This window comes from Bombus vosnesenskii, unplaced genomic scaffold (genome assembly GCF_011952255.1).
Source record: "Bombus vosnesenskii isolate JDL3184/JDL3185 unplaced genomic scaffold, Bvos_JDL3184-5_v1.1 scf7180000016261, whole genome shotgun sequence".
Taxonomy (NCBI): Eukaryota; Metazoa; Arthropoda; class Insecta; order Hymenoptera; family Apidae; genus Bombus; species Bombus vosnesenskii.
Genome location: NW_022884330.1, coordinates 1010737 through 1031748, shown reverse-complemented (window position 1 = coordinate 1031748; position 21012 = coordinate 1010737). Strand labels below are relative to the sequence as shown.

At 39.4% G+C, this 21012-nt stretch overlaps 1 protein-coding gene across 2 annotated transcripts in view; it reads left to right on the top strand.

Moving 5' to 3' along the window:
- The window catches only part of LOC117241858, a 41133-nt gene that overhangs the window by 16571 nt on the left and 3550 nt on the right, over nucleotides 1–21012 (top strand). The window contains exons 1-7 of one of the 2 annotated variants that reach the window (XM_033508079.1): nucleotides 6592–7375; nucleotides 14393–14609; nucleotides 16596–16699; nucleotides 17042–17233; nucleotides 18715–18857; nucleotides 19315–19441; nucleotides 20485–20931. In XM_033508079.1, the coding sequence (XP_033363970.1) occupies nucleotides 14441–14609; nucleotides 16596–16699; nucleotides 17042–17233; nucleotides 18715–18857; nucleotides 19315–19441; nucleotides 20485–20931 (1182 nt within the window). In that variant the 5' untranslated portion in view covers nucleotides 6592–7375; nucleotides 14393–14440. Of the gene's footprint in view, nucleotides 1–6591; nucleotides 7376–14392; nucleotides 14610–16595; nucleotides 16700–17041; nucleotides 17234–18714; nucleotides 18858–19314; nucleotides 19442–20484; nucleotides 20932–21012 lie in introns of those variants that run through there. The other variant, XM_033508078.1, reaches the window with a different exon arrangement.

Sequence of the window (21012 nt, the reverse complement as noted above, 5' to 3'; positions counted from 1 at the left end):
CATAAAGTGAAACTTATTTCTCGAAGCATTCTAGTTGTCAACTATTTTGGCGCCGTAAAATGGTAGCGTCTTCGAGGGTAGTGGCGTTACGACGCTTTAACGCTGCTAATAAAGTAAACTTAACGATTCCATAGCGCTTTAACGCCTGTACACTGTGATTCACTTAGAACGCGCATAATTCAGCCGCCGTGAAGGAATATTTTACTATCGCTTAATCGCGTCGAGTGTGCCGTGATTTATCGTCTGTTAAAATTGTTGCCGCTTCGCTCGACCGAGGAAAAAAGTCTAAACACGAAGAATATTAATTTTGGTCACCTTGAATCAGCGTCGATTCAAAGGCAGCAGAAAAAGCAGAAGAAAAAATGAAACAAGGAGCGACGAATCGATTCGTTTACAGGGTGACTCAGGAGATGAAAACCTTTCGAGAAAATTAGTTTGTTTTTTCAGAAAAATAATCTCGAATCGTAAATTATTTCAGCAATAATTTAGTATCGTTAAACGGACAATTTGTAAATATTTATACAAATTCGCGAATATTTATACAAATTCGCATTAAAGAGACGAAGCTTGAACAGAGATTCCTTGGAAGATCTCTTCCTGTGAATTTTTTGGAACGTTTCTGTCGTAGATATAATTTCAGAATCTGCTGCATGATCTTTTTGCTAATAGAAAACACCGGAAGGTTCTCGCGTTTTGAGTGTTTTGCGAACTTCGAACGATCTTGAAATGTTCATTAATTTGATCACAAAGAATGTGCTATGTACTTTGAAACGTCTTGTATAGCTAAAAATATTCTTCCGACTGCAGCAGACTGTTAGCCAAACATCAACGTCTCGTCTGTCCAATTAACGAAAGGAAGGAACAGAAAAAAGTTGACAGAATCGATCTCTGAAAGAATAAATTTACACAATACATAGAAACACATTACCGGTTAAATTATTTAATTGCCAAATCACGTTGATCCAATAGTTTTTTTCCAGTCGGTAAATAATACCTCTAGTCACAAAATTGAAAATTAAATACCGTGAGTCAATATTAGGCTGATCCTTATTCTTGCGCATGCAAATATGGCGCAAAGTATTCTGAATACAGATATTACGACTTACAAAATCCAGAAATAGCGAATAAATTATCACGAATAAGATATTGGCAACGCTAGTAATAAGACGTATCTTATTATATTCATTACATATAATATGCACAGAGAAGCACAGAACAAGCAAGCAAACTCGAACGAACTAATAATATTCCATACGATCGTTGGAAACCACTTTAACGTTAGCTACGAATGTTTAGTCAAGAAACAGTTAATTATCTGAACCGTATTCGTTCTAATTGCACGAAAGATTTTGAATTATCGTATAAATATCATTGATAAGAAAAATTCGAGTTAAATCGTTGGAGCATCGATTGAAAAATTGCCGAACGACTGAAAAAGTGATCGGAGTAAAACGATAAATGGAAAACCGTAGGAAGGAGAAGAAAATCCGTCTCGACGTTGTGTAAATTGTAATTAGGTTAAAGTTGCAAGTCGGAGGCGTCTATTGCGTTGGAACTGGGACTCGATCGACGAAGGACGTCTATAGAAAAACGGGTAAAAAGGACCTCGATACAACTCCGTCGCGTAAATAGGTGACAAACTTGAAACTCGTCGGTGAAATCGTTCGGAAGAGACATACCATCTCGAAACGGATCTCCGCGAGATTTCATCGATCATTTTACCGCCCTATATTTTTCTACAATTTCTACAATTTCTCACGATCGTTAACATTCGCAGAATCTTTCAGCTTTATCTCTTCGTGGACGTTGAATCGTCGAGAAACCCGAGAGACTCTGTTTCCGCGATGTGAATTATGGATTATGCTATAGTTACTTCTTCGTCGTAATAATTGTTAAGAATCGTAATCGATTCTCTCTCGTTCTGAAGTTTAAATTTCTCTGAGGAAATTTCGAATGTCCTACTTCTATTCTTCGCTTAATTTGATTGATTTATTTAACCGCGGCAGGAAAAACCACTTTGCTATCTTTAGTACAGAGGATAAAAGTATAAGTTTCAAGACAAACCAAACGCAAAAATTCAGTAAGCGTGTTACAGAGTGTTTTAACGAACCGATGGTTCAGCGTTAGAAGGAATAGCTGTGCGATTTACGCAATTAAAATAGCCATATGTTATACAGTTGTTGTTCAGAATGAAGCAAATTGTAATTCCTTGGACTTCTAGAAGCAGCGTTTAGAGGAAACAGCTGAATCACGTCAGGTCAAGGTATTACGCCCTTGAATATCTTACAATCGAGCAAGATATCAAACATCATCCTTCTACTGCTCAGTGGCTGAAGGTTCAAGTTGCTAAGAACAACGTCATAAATGTGAGAAAAAGGAGGTGCGGGACAGCCACGATGTTCAGCAGTGTGTTTCAGGAATTTATATATTATAGTGTTATAATATAATATAAATATAATACATTTATATTAATATATAGATATTTAATTATTTTATTTATCAATTATTATTTACTAATATTAATTATTTATATTATATAATATAACTATAATAAAACTTCTTTGTTTCGACAGCTTTTAAGAATCTCGATAATTGCAATTTTTGTGCGAAATCCAATTACTTTAAGTGAAATAAATATTCGAATAATTTTATTTATCATAGGAAATTCATCTTATTTAACCGTGTTCCGACGTACAAACAGATTCGTTCTCTATAAAGAAAATAATCGGAGAATTACACCGTCGATCTTGAAATCGTGTTTCAACGTGGAGCGCGTGCCTGAAACGTTTTCCGCGCTATCTTGCTCCTATCTTCTCCTTTCTCCTCGACACTTTCACTATCACTTGCAACAGCTGCGAATTCTAGCTTACCCTAGGTATTTCTATTCACTGCCTCCGGACGTAATACGCGTCGTCGTTGCCGACGAGCCATTACGCACGCCTTTTGTCACAAGGAAACTTTTCAACGCGTTGCTTCTCCATAGCTGATCGACGTATAGAAACCTTACAATTATTGGCTTGGCAACTAAGTGATTGCGGATTTTGTCATTATCATCCAGTGACAAAGGCCGCAATCACTTAGTTGCCAACTCAATACATATCTCCGCTAAGATTGCTCGTGAATTTCATTCGAAGATTACTTACGTCACGTTTAATATATAAATCCCGTTATGGAATTATTTAAGTAGGTTACATTTACGTGAAATTCACGTGGAATTTACGTGGAATTACGTGGTCTCATCGGCGAGTTGTAATTTATTTCACGAACAACGTCCGTCCAGAAATCATTTCGTCGTATCGTGACGGTGAAAGCGTAAATGGAGTAAAAGCGGTTTTTCTTTCAAACGCTCGGGCTATCGTAGTGAGGATCGAAGCTCGAAGCGGATTGGAGGATCGTGCATGGAAATTGCGTGCGTGTTTCGGCCGAGAGTGGCCAATACAGCGTGCGACGTTGGTCCAACGTGCGTCGTTAAATTAGTTAAACTAGCGCACCAAAATTAACCCGGTTATGTGAAAGAGGATATCGAATAAATTCAACGCGCAGCCGCGTATTGGTGGCGTCAGTATATGCGCGTATGTGTGTGTGATAGGATGTATCAGTATACGTGCGTTAGTGACACAGAGCGGTGAGGAAGAGAGGAGAAGAGGAAGAATATCATGAATGAAGAACGGAGAAAGGCACACGATCACAGGCGAGTTAAACAAAAAGTAGAGGGGAAATAATCGAGAAATAAGATTAAGAAAAGGAAACGATCGAGTGGAAACTAGTTAATAAAGCTAGCTGATAAAAAATAATAGAAGATTTTACGGCGAAAAACGCGAAATCGATAAGAAAAAGAGAGTGAAATGGGAGCGACTAGGATAAAAGGAAATGTTAAGGTAAAGATCCTATAGTAACCGGTTATGTTTTGTAATAAAGCCATAATTTAGTAGAGTACTGGCAGAACAAGCCCCGGAGATTGAAACAAAAAGGGCGTCGCAAGATGAAATGGACAAAAACGAGAACGAATAAAAAGTGTAATAGAGAAGCGGACACGCGTAAGGCGAAACAGGGAGTTTAGTTGATGAAATGGACAGAAGTAAGAGAGATTCATAAAGCGTAATGGTGGAACAACCGCGCAGGGTGGGAGAGGAAAATTCTGTTGATTGGATAGGTCACGGAAATATAAGATTACAAGCAGTGGCTGAAACCGGGGACGGTTGAACCCCAAGGTACTGTATTTGCTGGAATAAACTGGAATGAGGAGGAAGGTGACATACAGAGAATAGCAGAGTAATATTTTACTTGATAGAGCAGAGTGTGAGCTAGGAAAAGCTGCCCATAGAGGATAACAAAGAACTAGGAGCACCAGAAAGGAAGTTCGTGTACCAGAATCAGAAGAACTGTAGAGAGTGACAAGTAATCGCAGAAGCTGGAAGAAGATTTCGAAAAAGAGAATTTCCTTACTAGTAGACGTTTCTCGCAAAGGCTAACAAGAAATCGACAAGACAAAGAAGAAAGAAATTTTGTAACAATTGACAGAATTTCGGTGCTGGAAACAGACAGTTCGACCACTGCATTATATGCTTGAAAATAAGAAGGAAAATCGCGTAGACGTGTCAAGACGAAGAACGAAAGATTCTATTTCTACGGACGGCTTGAAAAAGACAGTTCGATTACTGCTGTATGTTTCAGAGTAAGAAGAAAAATCGCATAGATGTCAAGACGAAGGAAGAAGGATTTTATATCTAGAGAAACACAGTTTCGATTACTACTGCGTCCTGCAAAGTGAGAACGGTCTGTATAAAGAGTAACGTACGGAAAATCAGGAAAACTGAAAAAAAGGAAGATCTTGATATAACATATTGTTGGTGCAACGAGAGATTCATTGTTGGTACAACAGAGAATCGTTCAGCTCTGTTCCATGCGAAGCTCCATTTTTCAGCATGTGTCTGCACAGGACCACGATGTCTCCGATAAAGAGGGGCAGAGACGCGTAAAGCAGAAGCTGGCCGTGGGTTGGAAAGAGATCGAGTATAGGCGGCAGTGAGAGAGACAGAGAGAGCAGATAGATAGAGGGAGAGAGAGAGAGAGAGAGAGTGAATAGCGCGGTCGAAGCGAGGGAGCGACAGAAAAGCAGAGAAACGAGGCCTCCTCCGTTCCCTTTGAAGGCTTGCTACCACCTGCTACCACCGCCGCCTCTATCGGTGGCTGTCTGTACAGAGAACAAGCGGGGGCGGCGGTGCAGCGTCACGAATGGAGAGCAGTGACGCTGTTCACGGTTCCACGGATTGATCCTGCCGTTCCCTGTTCTTGGAAACGGGCAAGTCGAGGAGAACTCGAGGAGAAGCAAAGTGTGTACCGTTTACCTTTCACGGCGGATTTTTGTGATCCGTGCACTCGTGGTGCGCCGCTGCATCGATTCCGGGGATCTGCCTCTCTGATTACACGCCGACAGTGTAACCGGCGGTTTCGCCAACCACCGATAACGTTTCCGTACGTCAGAGATCCGATCTGCCCGTTATTTCGTGCAGAGTATGAGCAAAGGAACGATTCGTTGGACGAGGCAGCCTCCTTTCGATCGGTTTGTCGTTGACGTCGAAACAGGAAGATAGGCGACCGTGAAATCAAAGACGGACGATTCTGGAGCGTGAAGTTGTAAAATATATTTCCATATATGGTAGCGGATAGGAGCAAATAGTAGCAAGGGGAAACAGATTCCAAGGAAGAGTCGTAGAAACGAGAAACTGGAAGGATTAAATAGACGCTGAGATGATAAGAAGAAACAATAGCTACGGTGAGAGACAAGTATAAAAAGAATGATAAAAGACAAAAGATTGTAGGGTGAGGATGAGTTATAAAAAGAAGGAAATATGAAAAGATTAAGTAGAAGCAACCGTAGTAAAAATAAGTGGATTCTAGAGGGAGAAGATGCTGTGAAAAGAAGGAGGCAATTGTAATAGAAGATAAAAGATCGTAGAGGAGCCGTGGCAAACTTATGATTTAGTAGAATACTAGTGAAAGAAACGCGAAGATTGAAATAAAAGGGGACTTCGAAGATGAAACGGAGCAAAATGAGAAGGGAATCCATAAAGTGTAATAAAGAAGCGCGGGGATTAAAGAGAAGAGTTTTTAGTTGATGAAATGATATCATACGTGTTCAATAAGGACACCGTTGAGTTGGATAAAAATCGGATTAGATTTTTCACTTGCTTGGATAAGAATTTATCTCTGTTCGATTTTAGAATCGAGACGTTGTTTGATGTTTAATGACATCTGTTCGTCGAACTGTCGACCGAATCAGCGGATGGGTCTGTTTGAACGTTCCACAGACTTTGATCGATGTGCAGACAGTAAAATGCGAATTTATCGGTACGCGATAAGGAGATGAAAATACTCGATGTTGATCAAATATCGGGATGTTTGTATCGAACTTTTGTAAATAGTGGATTCTTACGATGATTACATTAGGTTAGCGACGAACCTCTGACGAAGATTTTACTGAACATTTAAAATATTGGATGAATGGAAACGCAGACCAATTAAAAATCGTCTGGAAGATGATTGTCTTTTAATTTAAACCTTAACTTTAAAAAAAAAAGAATTGTTAGGATCATGAATTTACTATCAACTATGAAACAATTACGAACTATTTCATTTATAAAAAGCCTTTAACGAAGATTCCATTAAACGTTTAAAAGATCAAAGGACGCGATATCAGCGTGTCTTCGATCGATTCATTTTCTCTAAAGCGCATGAAAAGGAAAGAAAAATTCACGAAATTTATAAAGAGTTAACTGAACATTCGTAACACCAAAGCCCCTTTAAAAATCAATTCAAAGTCGTGAAAAATCTATTAAAGAAAGGTCGCTAATTCCAAGCGATCATTCGTTGCAGGTGCTAAAACATAGGATAAAAGAAAAGAAGAAAATACGCGAGATTAAGAACAATAGAATTTTTCGAAGAAAGAAGATTTTCAAAACGATCGCCTACTCATCGATGGGGAAGAGCGTCGTCGACCTGATGATGTTCCTGGACGTCTGCCAGCTGTACCTTCAAACGAAACGGAAGTCGCGGAACTTGTGCACGCTTTGGGCCATCGTCACGTTCATTCGCACGGAAGACACCGGTGAATTTCTACGTTGGTGCCGAGCGTACACAGTTCCTTATCTACGTTACAGGGACAACTATGTCAGTTCTAGCGCCAAAGAAAAGCAGAGGGTCGATAAACTGATTCTGAAGGTTCTGCAAGAGTTGTTCTATTGCGGATGCATACCACCATCCGATATCGGTCTATGAATGAAATTTTCTCACACATATTTATAAAAATGTTCTACCGTACATGGTGGATTATTTTAACGAAGATTTTCCTGCTCGGTATCTTCTTCTTGGAGATGTAAGTGTGTACGTTTGTTAATAGCCATTTTCCCCGAATTTTTCTGTTTTACGAATTTTACCAATGATCAAACTCTAAATAAGAATCGCGAATCCAGAGAAAGAGAGAGAGAAAGAGAATGAACAGGTAAAATGTTCACGAAGGAATCGTTACAGGATGATTATTATTTTATTGGTGGTAGTTTGCAACGTCTTTGTATCGCATCGTCCACGATAGACTCATTTAGACCCTTTTTGATTAAACTGTGAATGGAATTATTTCATATCGGTTACTTAAGACCACTCCTTTTTTTAATCAATGTACGCTTACGAATTTTCCTAAGTATAATTATTCAAAGACTGCTACGTATCTTAACAAATATATACATAGATGCATAATCGTTTCATAATATTTCATAAATGAGAAACGTAGTGCTCAAGAAGGCAGGATAGTTGAGATTGTGTTCGATGCACGGAGAGCGTCGAAGAGCAGTGTCGCTCTCGATTTTAATCCCTCTGGAGGATCGATCTACCTGTGGATTGCTCTTTCAATTCGACGTTTCTCCCTTCTCAGCTGTTATTCTTTTCTTGCGTCGTTCTTCACGTGCTCGTGGCTCGTACAGCCACGAGCGGACGCGTCTTGCAGAATTCCTCTTTCGTTAATGGAAAGACCACTCGACCTGTTTGTGTCGTCCATGTTGACAACGAACGTCGACGACGACCATTTCGACGAGGGTCCTCCACCGTTGCCAGGAACAGAAGCTTTAGAAACGTTGCTCGAAGGAGAAGAAGTTATTGTTCGATGGTCGAGCGTGGTAAGTTTTCACTAGTGGCGCATTCACGCGAAATACGAGAGGAACAGGCTTAGCATGTCTTGTGCAATTATGCGGTATTTCTGGCTCATAAATGGCCACAACGATTTCAATTAGGTTTATTATATCAGATTTATATTAGATTCGATTATTGGATTCTGAAATACTTGGTCCTTTCGTAGTTCTATATTTTACCTGATAAATATCATCGATGTGACGTTTACGATACTCGATTACATTTATTACAAGCACCGTATCGGTATCGATAGAAATACCAATAACGATTAAATATTATAATTCGCAATTATATATATAATTAACTAACAATTATATATACATAATTATAAGTTGAGGTTTTATATCTCAGAATAGAGAGACCAAACGCGTGGATGAACGTATTATAGAAATTCTTTATTCAGAAATGTTAGAACTTAGAATTTCCAGTGGTTTCTATCCTATGTGATAATACATTGATAGATGGATTTATTATAGTGGATTAAACAGAAAACGATGATTGTTTAACTTGGACTTAATACAGTAGCGTGATATGACAACTCTCGGTTAACGATTCTTGACTCCTGTCTCTTCCGGTGGCTAAGTGAACGATCAACGGCTGCGTTGCCGAAATATATCGATTAAAGTTTTCCGATCCTTTCAGCTTGTCGCCATTTGCGCTTTATCGTCGATATTGTCTGTATGTCGGCGATCTTTCCGCGGTACTATTGGGTTGGCAACTAAGTGATCGCGGATTTTGTCAACACCACCTAATGACAAAATCCTCAATCGCTTAGTTGCCGACCCAATACAACGGAGGAACAGCTGCAAAGAGAATCGTCGTGCCAAAAACTAAACACTAGAGAAGACGTAGAGTTTCCCTAGAAGTGAGACCCACTTGAACAGATACGATTCACGAATAACGTTCAGGTATAAAGTATTTGAACTATAACCGAGTTATTAGAGTCTCGAAGAATCTTTGGAAGCTATTAATTATTGTTACGAGTATTACGTTAATTGCTCGCCTTTCGTTAAACGAAGTACTCTAATTGCCTCGTATTCCTCTTTTCTTCGAATTCAAACACCTCTATACAAACTTGATTGAACGTTCGCCTAAAGTTTACATGGCCGTTTATTCGAAAGAAAGTACAATTAATCTCCACTGCGATCTAATCTTCACAATGAGATCTGCTACGTTATTTCTATATAGCTGTCGTAATAAATTTAGCTGTTTTGTTGTCCGATTCGCGATCGCAGAAAATGTTACCACGCTAAGATATTTAGATGGAGACATTGCTGCAATTACGAAATCTAGAATACAGTTTCACGATCGTTCCAATCGTCGTCCTTCCTTTGGACAAACTAATATTGCACGCCTGGGGAAACTCATAGGAAAAAACAGCGTTGATTGATCGATGGATTGACGTATATGGAGCATTTCTCTTTGGACGCGATAAAACCCGTTCGTATTCACAGGCAGATATACTCTCGGTATCTCGGTTTCCCTCCCGTACCTTTTGTTCGGTTTGTCAAACAGCCAATTATAGATAGTCCGATCGATTTTTCAAATCAACACTCTGACGCGTTGATGATGATTCCGTTCGACGAAGTTGATTGGTAGAGAGCCGAAGAGTAAGACGATTTTATCGCCTGTCTTCTCTCCGCTTCTCTTCCCTCTTTTCCTCTACACATTTATGGAAAATTTAAAACCACGAAAGAACACGTAATACCGTTTATCGTTGCATCGATTATTAGTAATTTTCTCGATTCTTGATTTACGACTAGACAGGATTTGAATAAAGTTCCATCCATCGGTAGCGGCGCTATGGAACGCGTAACTAAGCAAAGTCCTTGTCATACGATTCATCGATTCTCGATCATCGTCAAACCGAGGAAACTAAGGAGGAAAATAAATAAAAAAGCAGAAAATAATACACGAGGCTATAGTAACAGGCGCAATGTCGCACGTAGCGAAGAACGTCACTGCACGCGATCACGTGGCAATATCAATTTCGAGCGTGGATATCAGTTTGGAACGTACGTTTAGTCGAACATCTCCTCTTCTCTTTTTCAATGTCCAAAGCTATTGTTTCGAACTGGATTCGCGACAGCTGTCGACCGATAATCTCGTGCGTGCAGCTCAGTTGTACTGGTCAATACGCGATTCATTAGGATGTAGGCCAACCAGCGACGATTAATTAGGTCGAACGTGCTACCTGTAGATTCTGGCCCGGTGTGTTCCGCCAAAACGCTCCACCGACTATTCCCAATTTCACGGTTTTCAATTTTTGCGAAGCGACGATCGGAATAGAATCGCTTTTTAACACGGTTGCAACAGTCGAAAAGTTTAACGACCATAATGGGCGTATTTTTATTCTCGTTTCGTCATTCTATGATTTATGTGAATATTTCGTTGCAGTTCGTTGGAAAGGTGAACGCGTTTTGGTTACATCAAAAAGTAAGATCGATTAGGCTTTGACCGTGGAGGTGAACGAAAGTCGAGGACAGATATGTTCACGGATGATTTTCCTTGAATTCGATGAAAGAGCTTGGAGGCTCGGCGTTTAAAAATATCTTAGGTCCTCTTAAGGATGAACCTCCGGTGAAACATACACGGAATACGGAAGTATTTGGAGCTGTTATTTTAGCGTTAACGGAAGTACTTGCAGACGACTATTTTTAACCCTCCTTTGCGTCGTTCTTTTTAAAAAAACGCGCCTCTAGACTCTTGCTGGCATTTTTAAACTTTAAAGCCTTTTAAACTTTAACCTTTCCGCCGGCTCTGCCGCTTCACCGCGGAATATTTTATACGTTACGTTGCGTTTCTGTATTACGTTTTAATCGGCAATCTATCGGAAATTTCAATTGTACGTAATAGGAAGCGTTTAATTTGATAAAAAAAAAAAAAAAAAAAGAAGAATTTAATCGTCCTTGGATTCTCATGTGAAACGATTTCCATGCAGAAGATTATACGAATATTTTACGAAGATTATACGAACATATTTTTTCATATGTTCAATTGTTTCAGAGGCACGGTAAACTCCAGTAAAATCGCGTTTTCCGAAAGTAACGTGTTCCAAGCGATCGTCGCTATGTCGACTTTTATTTTCTACGTTTTATCGAATAGGACAATATTTTAAAAACAAATAACGTATATACGAAGTTGATTAAAAAAAAACATGTTATTCATGTATGTAAAGAATGTTGTATTTCATTGAAATTTAATAAAAATGTAATTATACAAATCCACGTATTGTGTTCATGAAGATTCTTTTTAATTGAAAAATACTTTTACGATCTTCGTTATCAGTCATCGTCGGAATCGTCGCAAATCGCGTTGCAACGTCTTCGTTTTCATGCAAGTAAATATTCATTTTCAATCGTTGAATCACGTTCGATCTTTTCAACGAATCTGTTGCTTTGTTACGCGTATTTGCCGCGTTATATCATATTCGCGTTGCAAAAACTCGCGTTATACGACGGTTTACTGTATTTGCAATAAATTCCTTACGAGATATTCCTCGTACAGCACCGACGATCTACGATACGCGACTAAGTAATCAAGTTTAAGCGGATTAATAATTCATTTCCATGCGATTCAATTATCAATTGAACCTTTCTAAATATAACTTGAAACGATGATGTTGATATCACGATTGTTTACGAGTCTATCGATATATCAAAGAGAGAAATATTCGCCACGAAATCACGAGGGGAAAGACGTAAGATACGAGAATTTATTGGGAATAAGAGTGGTCGAAGGATGTTAATAAACATCAACGATTTCCTCACAACTTATCGAGGTGGAACCGTGTAGGGAGCGCTTGGTAAATGAAAGTGACGAGAAAGTACGAAACCGGTACCTTTGAAAACCGGAATCCATCGTCGGCCGCCGATTATGGAATATCAATGGATGACCAAATAAAATTAAAGCCGTGCTTCGCACGACTGCAGCACTGAAAACGAAAGCGATTCCACTAGGAGGATTCGAAAAAACTGGGAGATTCGTAGCTGGACAACAGAGGAATGTTTATTATAAATTAACAGAAAAGACAGTACGATAAACACAATATTGCAACACTCTCACAAAATCGAATATAATATCGCGCTTCACGAATTCGCTTATCACTATTTCTACGTCACAGCAACACGATGAACTTCTCTCGACCACGATTAATTCAACTCTGACAGCATTACCACGCTCATTTTTCCCTCAACAAACCTTGGTAACGCTCACAACACTCCTTGACAACATTAACATACCTTAACAACGTTTATAAACAATCAGCCACGTCTTTCACTAACGTCACACCATCGCAAAATTGTATCTTCTTTGTTCGGGACGAAAATTCCGACGAAACGTTCGATCAACGAGATCAAACTTCATTTCTTTTCCTAAACAAAAATTCCCGTGGAAAATATCCTTAGAATATTTAGAGGCGTGGCGAGATACGCGTAGCTGTCCTGCGCTCGAATAATTTAAACCGATCCTTTGTTTCCATTCATCGTAGGTGATAAGACGGAAGACAATGCGACGCGGAGGATAGTTTTGGCGAATAAACGGAACGAGCAAGTGAAAATGCACCGTGACACGAGTCGAGAAACCCGCTGCGCAGAGTTTCCGAGCTTCCGTGTTATGAGAAACTGTCGCGTTATTGTTAACGTGGGACGACAATGATAAATTTCGTACAGAATCGTCGCGTGACCTTGCGTAGGTCTTTTATCAGATTAAAAAAAAAACGCAGAGGATTAGCGAGGTAAAATTAATTGCAGCGGTTTTGGGTTGTGTAATTCCAGTTCCATCGTAATTAGAAATCAGGATCAGTTTTATTTACCGGCGGTTATCCGGTCGCTGCCAGTGACTGTACAGACCGTTTCAAAACAAGCGTAACGTGAAACGACAAGTAGAAAACCACGGCAAGAGCAAACAGTCCCTCGACTTTTGCTGTTTCCTTCACTCTGTCTCGTTTAATATCGATCTACATATTTTTTCAATTTGAATTCACAGCTTATAAATTGTTGAGGTTATTCGATGTGTAAACACGTGGATAAATTGCAAGGCAGAAAATATATTTAAATAGAAGCGTAATTATAAGTAAGGATACAATTTGAGCTGGTCCAGATCCGCACGCTAGTGTCGCGTAATTTTTAGGGTTGGTTGATGAGAATAAAAATAGCTGAGTCGTAACACAACTATTAACTTTGTTTTAATTAAGCTTTATTATGAATTCAGCAATCACAATGTAACACACACTGAATTAACATAAATCACAATTCACTCCAACCACGTTATGTAAGACTTAGTTACAACGATACGTTAAGTACGCCACTTATAAGGGTAGAGACCGGTATAGATATGTTGACTATTCTAAGGATATAGAATAAGTGAGCTTTTCTGGCAATACTATGTCTGAGGAAGGCTAGGGGTGGGTGTGTCTAAGGACACGGGACTATCGGATTTGTTGATGACAATTTTGGTTAAGGAAGTGAGGGCAGTAGACACCGTCTCCGATTGGATAATAAGACGGTTGGTGGACCAGGAAGGGTTTTAGCCGCCCTCGCGAGAAAGTTGCTAACGGAACATACCAGATGCGAAGAAAATCAACTTTCTAAGCTAACACGTGGTAGACAATAAACGTAAAGGGAAATCTAAGACAGGAAATACTCGCTTGGTCCGAAGGACCTTAACTATGAAAATGCCAAGACCCCTGGTGGGTAATTAAGACTATTGAGGGTGCGCACCAAGGATATGCAGACAACTGGGTGTCATCCTGTCCGTGGTGTGTGGCCTGATCTCTGATGTGAATTGACGTTACACTAGCTGTGTTACCCGATAACTAAAAACCCCGAAGCCAACGTCGCCTGTCTACCGTTTATGGTCTGACTTCGTCGCAGTCTTTTGTCTACGCGCTGTCGATGGCTTCGGTGCTTGAGAAAACTAAAAAGACCAGACGTAGAGTTTTCTTATAAGTGGTGTGACCACTTCAACATAAATAATATAATTGTAATAATATAATAATCTCGCTATAATAATAAATAAATAAATACTCGCCCTATATACAGAGATATTTTCAATGGATTTCAAGTAGAAGCGTTGTAGGTTTAGTCTCAATTTAGTCTTTTCGTACAACGACAAAATTCCTTGCACTCTGTCAAGTTCAAGTAAAGATATTTTACTGTGAAATTTATGTTCGCCCTTATGGATCGATAACGAGTGACGATTTTGTTTGCAGTTTCGCGGACACGCGTGTGGATGAGGGTAAACCATCTTAGCGAGAGGGATGTCTGAAAGCGACGGAGAGCAAGTAGCTCGGTCGGTGGCCTTGGAGCAAGCCTACGTCCACGAAGTTTACGAGCAATGCGCCGAAAAAACGGTCCAGAGTCGACACTGGCCACGAATCTATCAATTTCTCGAAGAATTGGAACCGGGAGCCCTTGTTTGCGATATTGGTAACTTCACCGACTTTTCACACATCGTATAGTCTCCTTTGAACGAAGATATTAACATTTACCGTGTACAGGGTGTCCTACAGCTTTGTCGGTATAGTCTATGTACACGATAGAAGAAAAAATGTTATTATCGTAATCGCTGTGGTCGCTTAAACGTGTCGCTCAAAGATTCATTGAATGGTCGTATTTAGTAAACGAAGCAGGTTACAAGAAGCTCGGAGAAAAGTGAATAGAGAACGGTATATGGAAATAAACCGTTCGATTGAATTAAAATGAGATTCTGGCACAGACAAAATCGGTAGGAAGAAAAGAATGGGAAGTCAAATAAAAGAAGTAGCACGATGTACAAACGAAGAGGAACCGTGTCAGGTACGTGAGAGAAAAAAGTCAGGATCCTTCGAGCACATGCTAAAAGACTGCTCGATGTACGGTGAATCAAGGCCAGAGGTACCCAGGAATAAAAACAACAGGCGAATCACGAAAGCGAGCATCGAAGAGGATGTAAGAAGATTCCACTGCTTCGTACAAAGCGCAACGAGAATTTTTATTTCTAAACTTTCATTTAGGACAATGTGATATTAATTACGCTGTACCAAAGAAAGATTGTTACCTATACATTTTTTCTTTTCTTTTTTTTTAGGAAGATTGTATAATTTGAATAACAAGTACAAGCATAACACGCACGAGGTGTTTCCTTATGAAAAGATAGGAACAAAACATGGAAGAAAATTTGTTCGTTTAAGCCTTAGTTCGAATATTTATCAAGTATACTTGACTGTGGCAAAATACGAAAGGAAAAGCAACGAACTTGTGGTTACCACGCTATAAGACAATACTGGGACACCCTGTACAATTTACATACATAATTTAATCAAAATATTCTAAGATTTTTGTATCGGAAACGAACAATTTAATCTAGCTGCTCGTTGATCTCACGAGTCGATTCGCAGATTTTTCAGTCTTACCATAGCCGCGCCCCATGGAATATACACATACACACACGCGCGTGCACAGCCCATTTATAGACGCGTGTCTTTATTCCTTCCTTTGGCCGCTTTTTCCCCGCCTCTTAACTCCGGCTACTTGCGCTTTCACATGATCAATTGACCTCCGCACGGATGTATCAACGCGAGTTCGTGTAAATCACGTACAGGTAACGCGTACGCTTGTCTAAGTTCAAATGCAATGTGGTCGAACGATATGTCGCGTAGCCACCTTTGAAATACCGTGGGATACGTTCTCCTTGGATTACACAAACTCATCGACCAGCGAACTTTGAGGCCGGGTTCGCGTACCGTGTTCCGCTTCTGAACCGCTTTTCGTTCATCGTTTCAACTACCGGTTTCACTCGTCGAATTAGTCATCGGTTTTCCGGTCTGTTTCTTACAGGCCGATCAGCTGATCGCATTACCAAACCGGAATTCCTAGCAAAACCTTTGATTTCGCTGGTAATTATATTGCGGATTTTCCTGCAATTTCGTATTTTTCTTAATTAAAGAAACTAGCGCGTAGATTCATTTCGTTGATCATATAGATTCGCAGAGAACGTAGTTCACTCTGAATATTTTCCCTGTCTTTGCATGGTACGCGTATTTTTTTACGTTCTCAAATCTGCCGTTTTACGTACGTTTTTACGTTCTCAAATCTGCCGTAAATGCAGTAAAATCCCCGCGGTTCACTCGTGATCAATTTAATTTTATTTTCTTGCTGCCGCGCTCCTAGAATCTGTACGTTCCGAATCTTATTTCCGTTTCAGCGAGCGGCAGGACTCGATACTTTAAGGGAAACTTCGTGTAAAGCTTGCCATAAAATTGATACACGCGTGTCGGTAATGACCCGTTCCATTTGTGTTCCATGTTAGGAAATTTCGTAGCGATAAAAACACACGTTTAATCGCAAACGACTGAAAGAACGCAGCTGCAGATACGTTTATTTGTGAAACTTTATTAGACATCGTTAGCTAACGAGTCGATCGCTCTTATTCAGGTTGTGGCAACGGGAAGTACCTGAACGTTAATCACAGCATCTTTAAGGTAGGAGTGGACCGGTGCAAGCGTTTCACGGATATCGCGCGTGAGAAGGAAAATGAGGTGAATATATCACTTTAGAAAATATAAATATCGAGAGTACATAAAATGGAACTGCAGTCTAATACCGGAAACAAACTCTCTAACGACCTGATTAAGCTCTAATCATAACGAACGTTATTAATTGTATCCGGGATAGGTCATCTCGCGATTATTATAATGTCTTTCTAATTAAATTCTATCCTACAACTGTACGTAATAATATTGACAACAAGCGAAAAACTAATATCATTGTCGCTAATAGACTGTGTCTATGAGGCATTTGAATTTTCGCAGAAATGTAAAAGAGAACGCGCGTAGTGTTTAGAAAATAGGCGAGATATTAATTCGTCGTTTACATTGCAGGTATTGATCTGCGATAATCTAGCTCTGCCGTTTCGAGATGAGAGTTTCGACGCGGTCCTCTCGATCGCCGTGGTGCATCACTTTGCCACAACAGAGAGGCGGGTTCACGCGTTGAAAGAACTCGCAAGAGTATTGCGGATCGGCGGTCGACTGGTTATATCGGTATGGGCTATGGAACAAAAACACAGGAGGGTAAATAAAACGTAACAAATCAAATATTTGTATTGTATTGTGTTCGTTTATCGTATCGAGGCATACGTACCTGTTACAATCTCTTGTGTACGCTTCCTGCATCTTGCTCCTATTAGGTTGACCCAAACAACTGTTGTATTACTACGAAATGGATCATATGTGATTCAATAAAATAATATAATTTGAATAGTAAGAGAACATTTTGTTCTATTACTAGAAAATGGATAATACATAATTGAATAAAATAATGTAAAAGAAAGAATGTCGTGCATCTATTATTTCCTTGTAAAAGGAAAGAAACTTTGGGACACCCTAATATATTAGTTTATTCCTTAGAGCCAACTCTTAACTCGTTACGCTATTTATCCAAATGTATATCTATATTCTGTGTTTTAATTTACTATACAGATTAGTATGTGTCTTCTACGTGGTCAGTCTTTGGTATTTCATCCCTGTTCATCCCCCTTTTGGTTTCTCTATTCGTTCATGCAGTGAACTGGTAACTTCGTGTAATGAATAAAATATTGCTTCAAAATAAATAAAATAACGGAGATAGAAAATCAAACGAAACATTGGACGTAGGAAGGTAAATAATTCTTAACTATTTCTCATTAAAAAAAAAAAAGAGAAAAATTACAAAGGGGCAAAATAATGCGATGCTATAATATTCCATGTGTAAATTTTATTTTATATTATTTCTTCGTATTTTTATTTTCATTTCAAAGTCCCGTATACCATCTGTTTCAATTTATTTTTTGTTTTACGTTTCAAGTTAAAAGCAGATATTTAGTGACACAAAAAGCTTCAAATGTATGGAATTGTGTATAGCACGTGGAGCGTGTAAACGCGCTTAAACTTCGGATTACAAGCTATTCGAAGGATTTGCGGATATATAGGCTATTCGATTCAGCTTAAAAATGTCGTCATCCGATACGATTGAATTCAAACGGTATTCGAACATGCCTATGAAATACACCCACGCCAAGCATGACGGTCAATCGATACGATTATTCCAATGCACATAGTCAAGGTAAACCGTTCGAATCTATCGCTATTAAATCTATTTTCCAGTCCAATCTTTCGTGCACGTACTTTGTTCATTTGGTTATGAAGCTTTTTAATTACCAACGCTGGATATCCTTTTATAATTACTTCTATCTTTATTAATATCCCTTATCCCTATTAATACTTTTACAGAGTGACCATATTAGCAATTTCTAATAAATTTAACCTTTAAAGGCTAGCCATGGGTAAAACTTCACCCCAAGTAAATTTTATCTCAACCACTGCAAGTAATAACTTTCTCTACTTTTGACCTACAATATAAAAGAAACGTATCAGGTTGAAATTTCACTTATAATAGCATAAACGCGATTTCCTTTGACGATAACTTTCAAGGTGAAAGATACGTATCTTAATAAATAGTAGCGAGTAAAAAATATGAATATTAATAAAAAAAAATTCGTTCTTTTTGTTTGCAGTTCGAGTCTCAAGACGTGTTGGTACCATGGCCGAAAGCTTACTGCATGAACTCGGTGACAAATAGGTCGAAACGTTCGAGCGCGCCACACGCCACTGAATTATATTACAATCAGAACGCTCAAAAATTCCCATCTTCCAAAAGGTATCTAATCGATTCAACGATCCAAAGAGGCTAAAGGAAGAACGCGCATTGCGCTCAACTTAATTCGTCTCTTCATATTTTAGTACTTCTGTGCACAAGCTGAGTCGTTTACGTCACGTTGATCGCTGTTTTACGCTTCCGAAATATCCGCCAAAATTACTCTGACATATTCGTCCAATCCGTTGTACAATCGATCTTAAATCAGAAGATGTAAAAGATCTTTCAGGAAAAATAAAAATTCCTAGAATCGAGAAAATTCACGAGCGAAGGTTCGCTCGGAATGTAAACGATCCAGGTTGCCACGAGTTAATTATTCGAAAACTTTGACAGTGCTGCCAGATTGGTAATTTACGAAAATTGCATCTCCATCGTCTACCCTAGTCTTCCTCTCTTCTTCCGCTTTCCAGAGCCAACATGGTAACCTCGATAATTACTGCTAATGGGATTCTTGTTTCAGGAACAGCCAACGAAAATGCAAAAGCAAGAGCTATTGGATCGACCCGATATTCAGCCCATCACCGTCAACCAGCAGCCTATCCAGCCCGAACGAGACCTGCTACAGTTTTTTCCGTCGCGCTTTGCAGGTAACATAATCTACGTACCACGTTCGTGGCTGGAAACTTGGCTGCCGGAAGAGATATAAATTTCGTTGATTAGAACAGACTGCAAGATGTTCGTGCAAATTCATATTTTTATAAGTACAATCAAAGCAACAAAATATACGGCAAAGAGTAATTCGTCTATTATTGTAACGAATATGTTCTATATTTGGAATATTTCTTGTATTAGATAAAAGCCACTTGTCTACTACTACTATACCGAGAACCTGTGAAAAGATGAAACGAAAGAAAAATGTATATTTCGCAGAAGAGCATCAAAGATGATGGGGTCCAACTTTCCAGCCACGCATTACGCTCACGTTTCCTTGAACAGTTCCCAGTTGTCACGTGTTATACAATCGCGTGCAAACGCTGAGATTGTTTCTCCTTCTCGTTTTCTGTATTCCTTTTTCGCCTGTTTTTTTTTTCTTTAAACTTTCCGCCTGCATGTTGTTGCGACACGATAATTTCTAGTAATAGGTGGCTAAATTGTTGCCAGGCCTTATCGATTCCGCGCGCAACCGTAACGATGCTCGGTACCGAAAAAAGTAGGCTAACTGCTTGCAGAATACGCTTCGAATGTAATTGGAACGGGCAAAATGCAGCGAAGATCGTTTGTCAGCGGGATGCCCGAGTAATTTTGCCTCTCGTTGTTTCCTCGTGGATGTTGGATAATCGATTGAACGAAATCTTAGGAAGGAATCTTTAAGGCGACTGTCTTCTTGTAATTTGGAAACCTCGAGCATTCCTGTTTCCTTGTTTTTTGAAAATCAGACGAACGATTCAGAATTGTAAATTTAATTAGTATCTCGTTTATTGAGATACGACGTTTCATGACATCTTTTCTCTTTTTATAGATAAGTCATTTCTGAGTGACCTGGGAAAGCCACTGACTTGAGAAACGCTATATTGAACGCTTTACAAACGGCTTTGTCTAATATACGCATCTGCTCATAAATATTAGAACATCATCGTACAAGACTCGATAGCCAAGCTAAATTGTTAACTGGAATTTCTGTTTTTTTTAGAAATTAGCAGGAAGTAGACGTGGATCTGGCAATCGACCTTGGTTTCTTGACAGTTGGCAGAGTGGCAGTGGGAAGAATCGCAAAGACTACGAGCAAGAAGAACCACCGGACGTGGACGAACTGCCCATCGAGTTACGCCGCGTAGAGGATGTTAACGTGACATTGAACAAACAGTCAGACTCTCTGAGTATTAAATCTAAGAGTCTGGGTGATATTTTGGAGATTCAGCGACTGGACCTTGTACGATCTAGATCCAGTATTCCTGGTTTGTGCTCCGTGTTGACGTCCGAATTGAATTTGGACGGGGAATCGAGGACGTCATCGTCGATGAGTGGCTCGAAGCCACGGCTAGTCAAGCAGAAGACTCACCTCGTGGACGACACCGGTTTGGAACATCCTGATAACACTGCCATTCAAGAAATATCTAAGGACATTCCAGACTTTCAGGTTCTAACCTATTTTCAGTTCTTATCGTATCAAGCTTTGATATTTTAATTTAAATTATATAGAAAAAGTACAATTACGCAA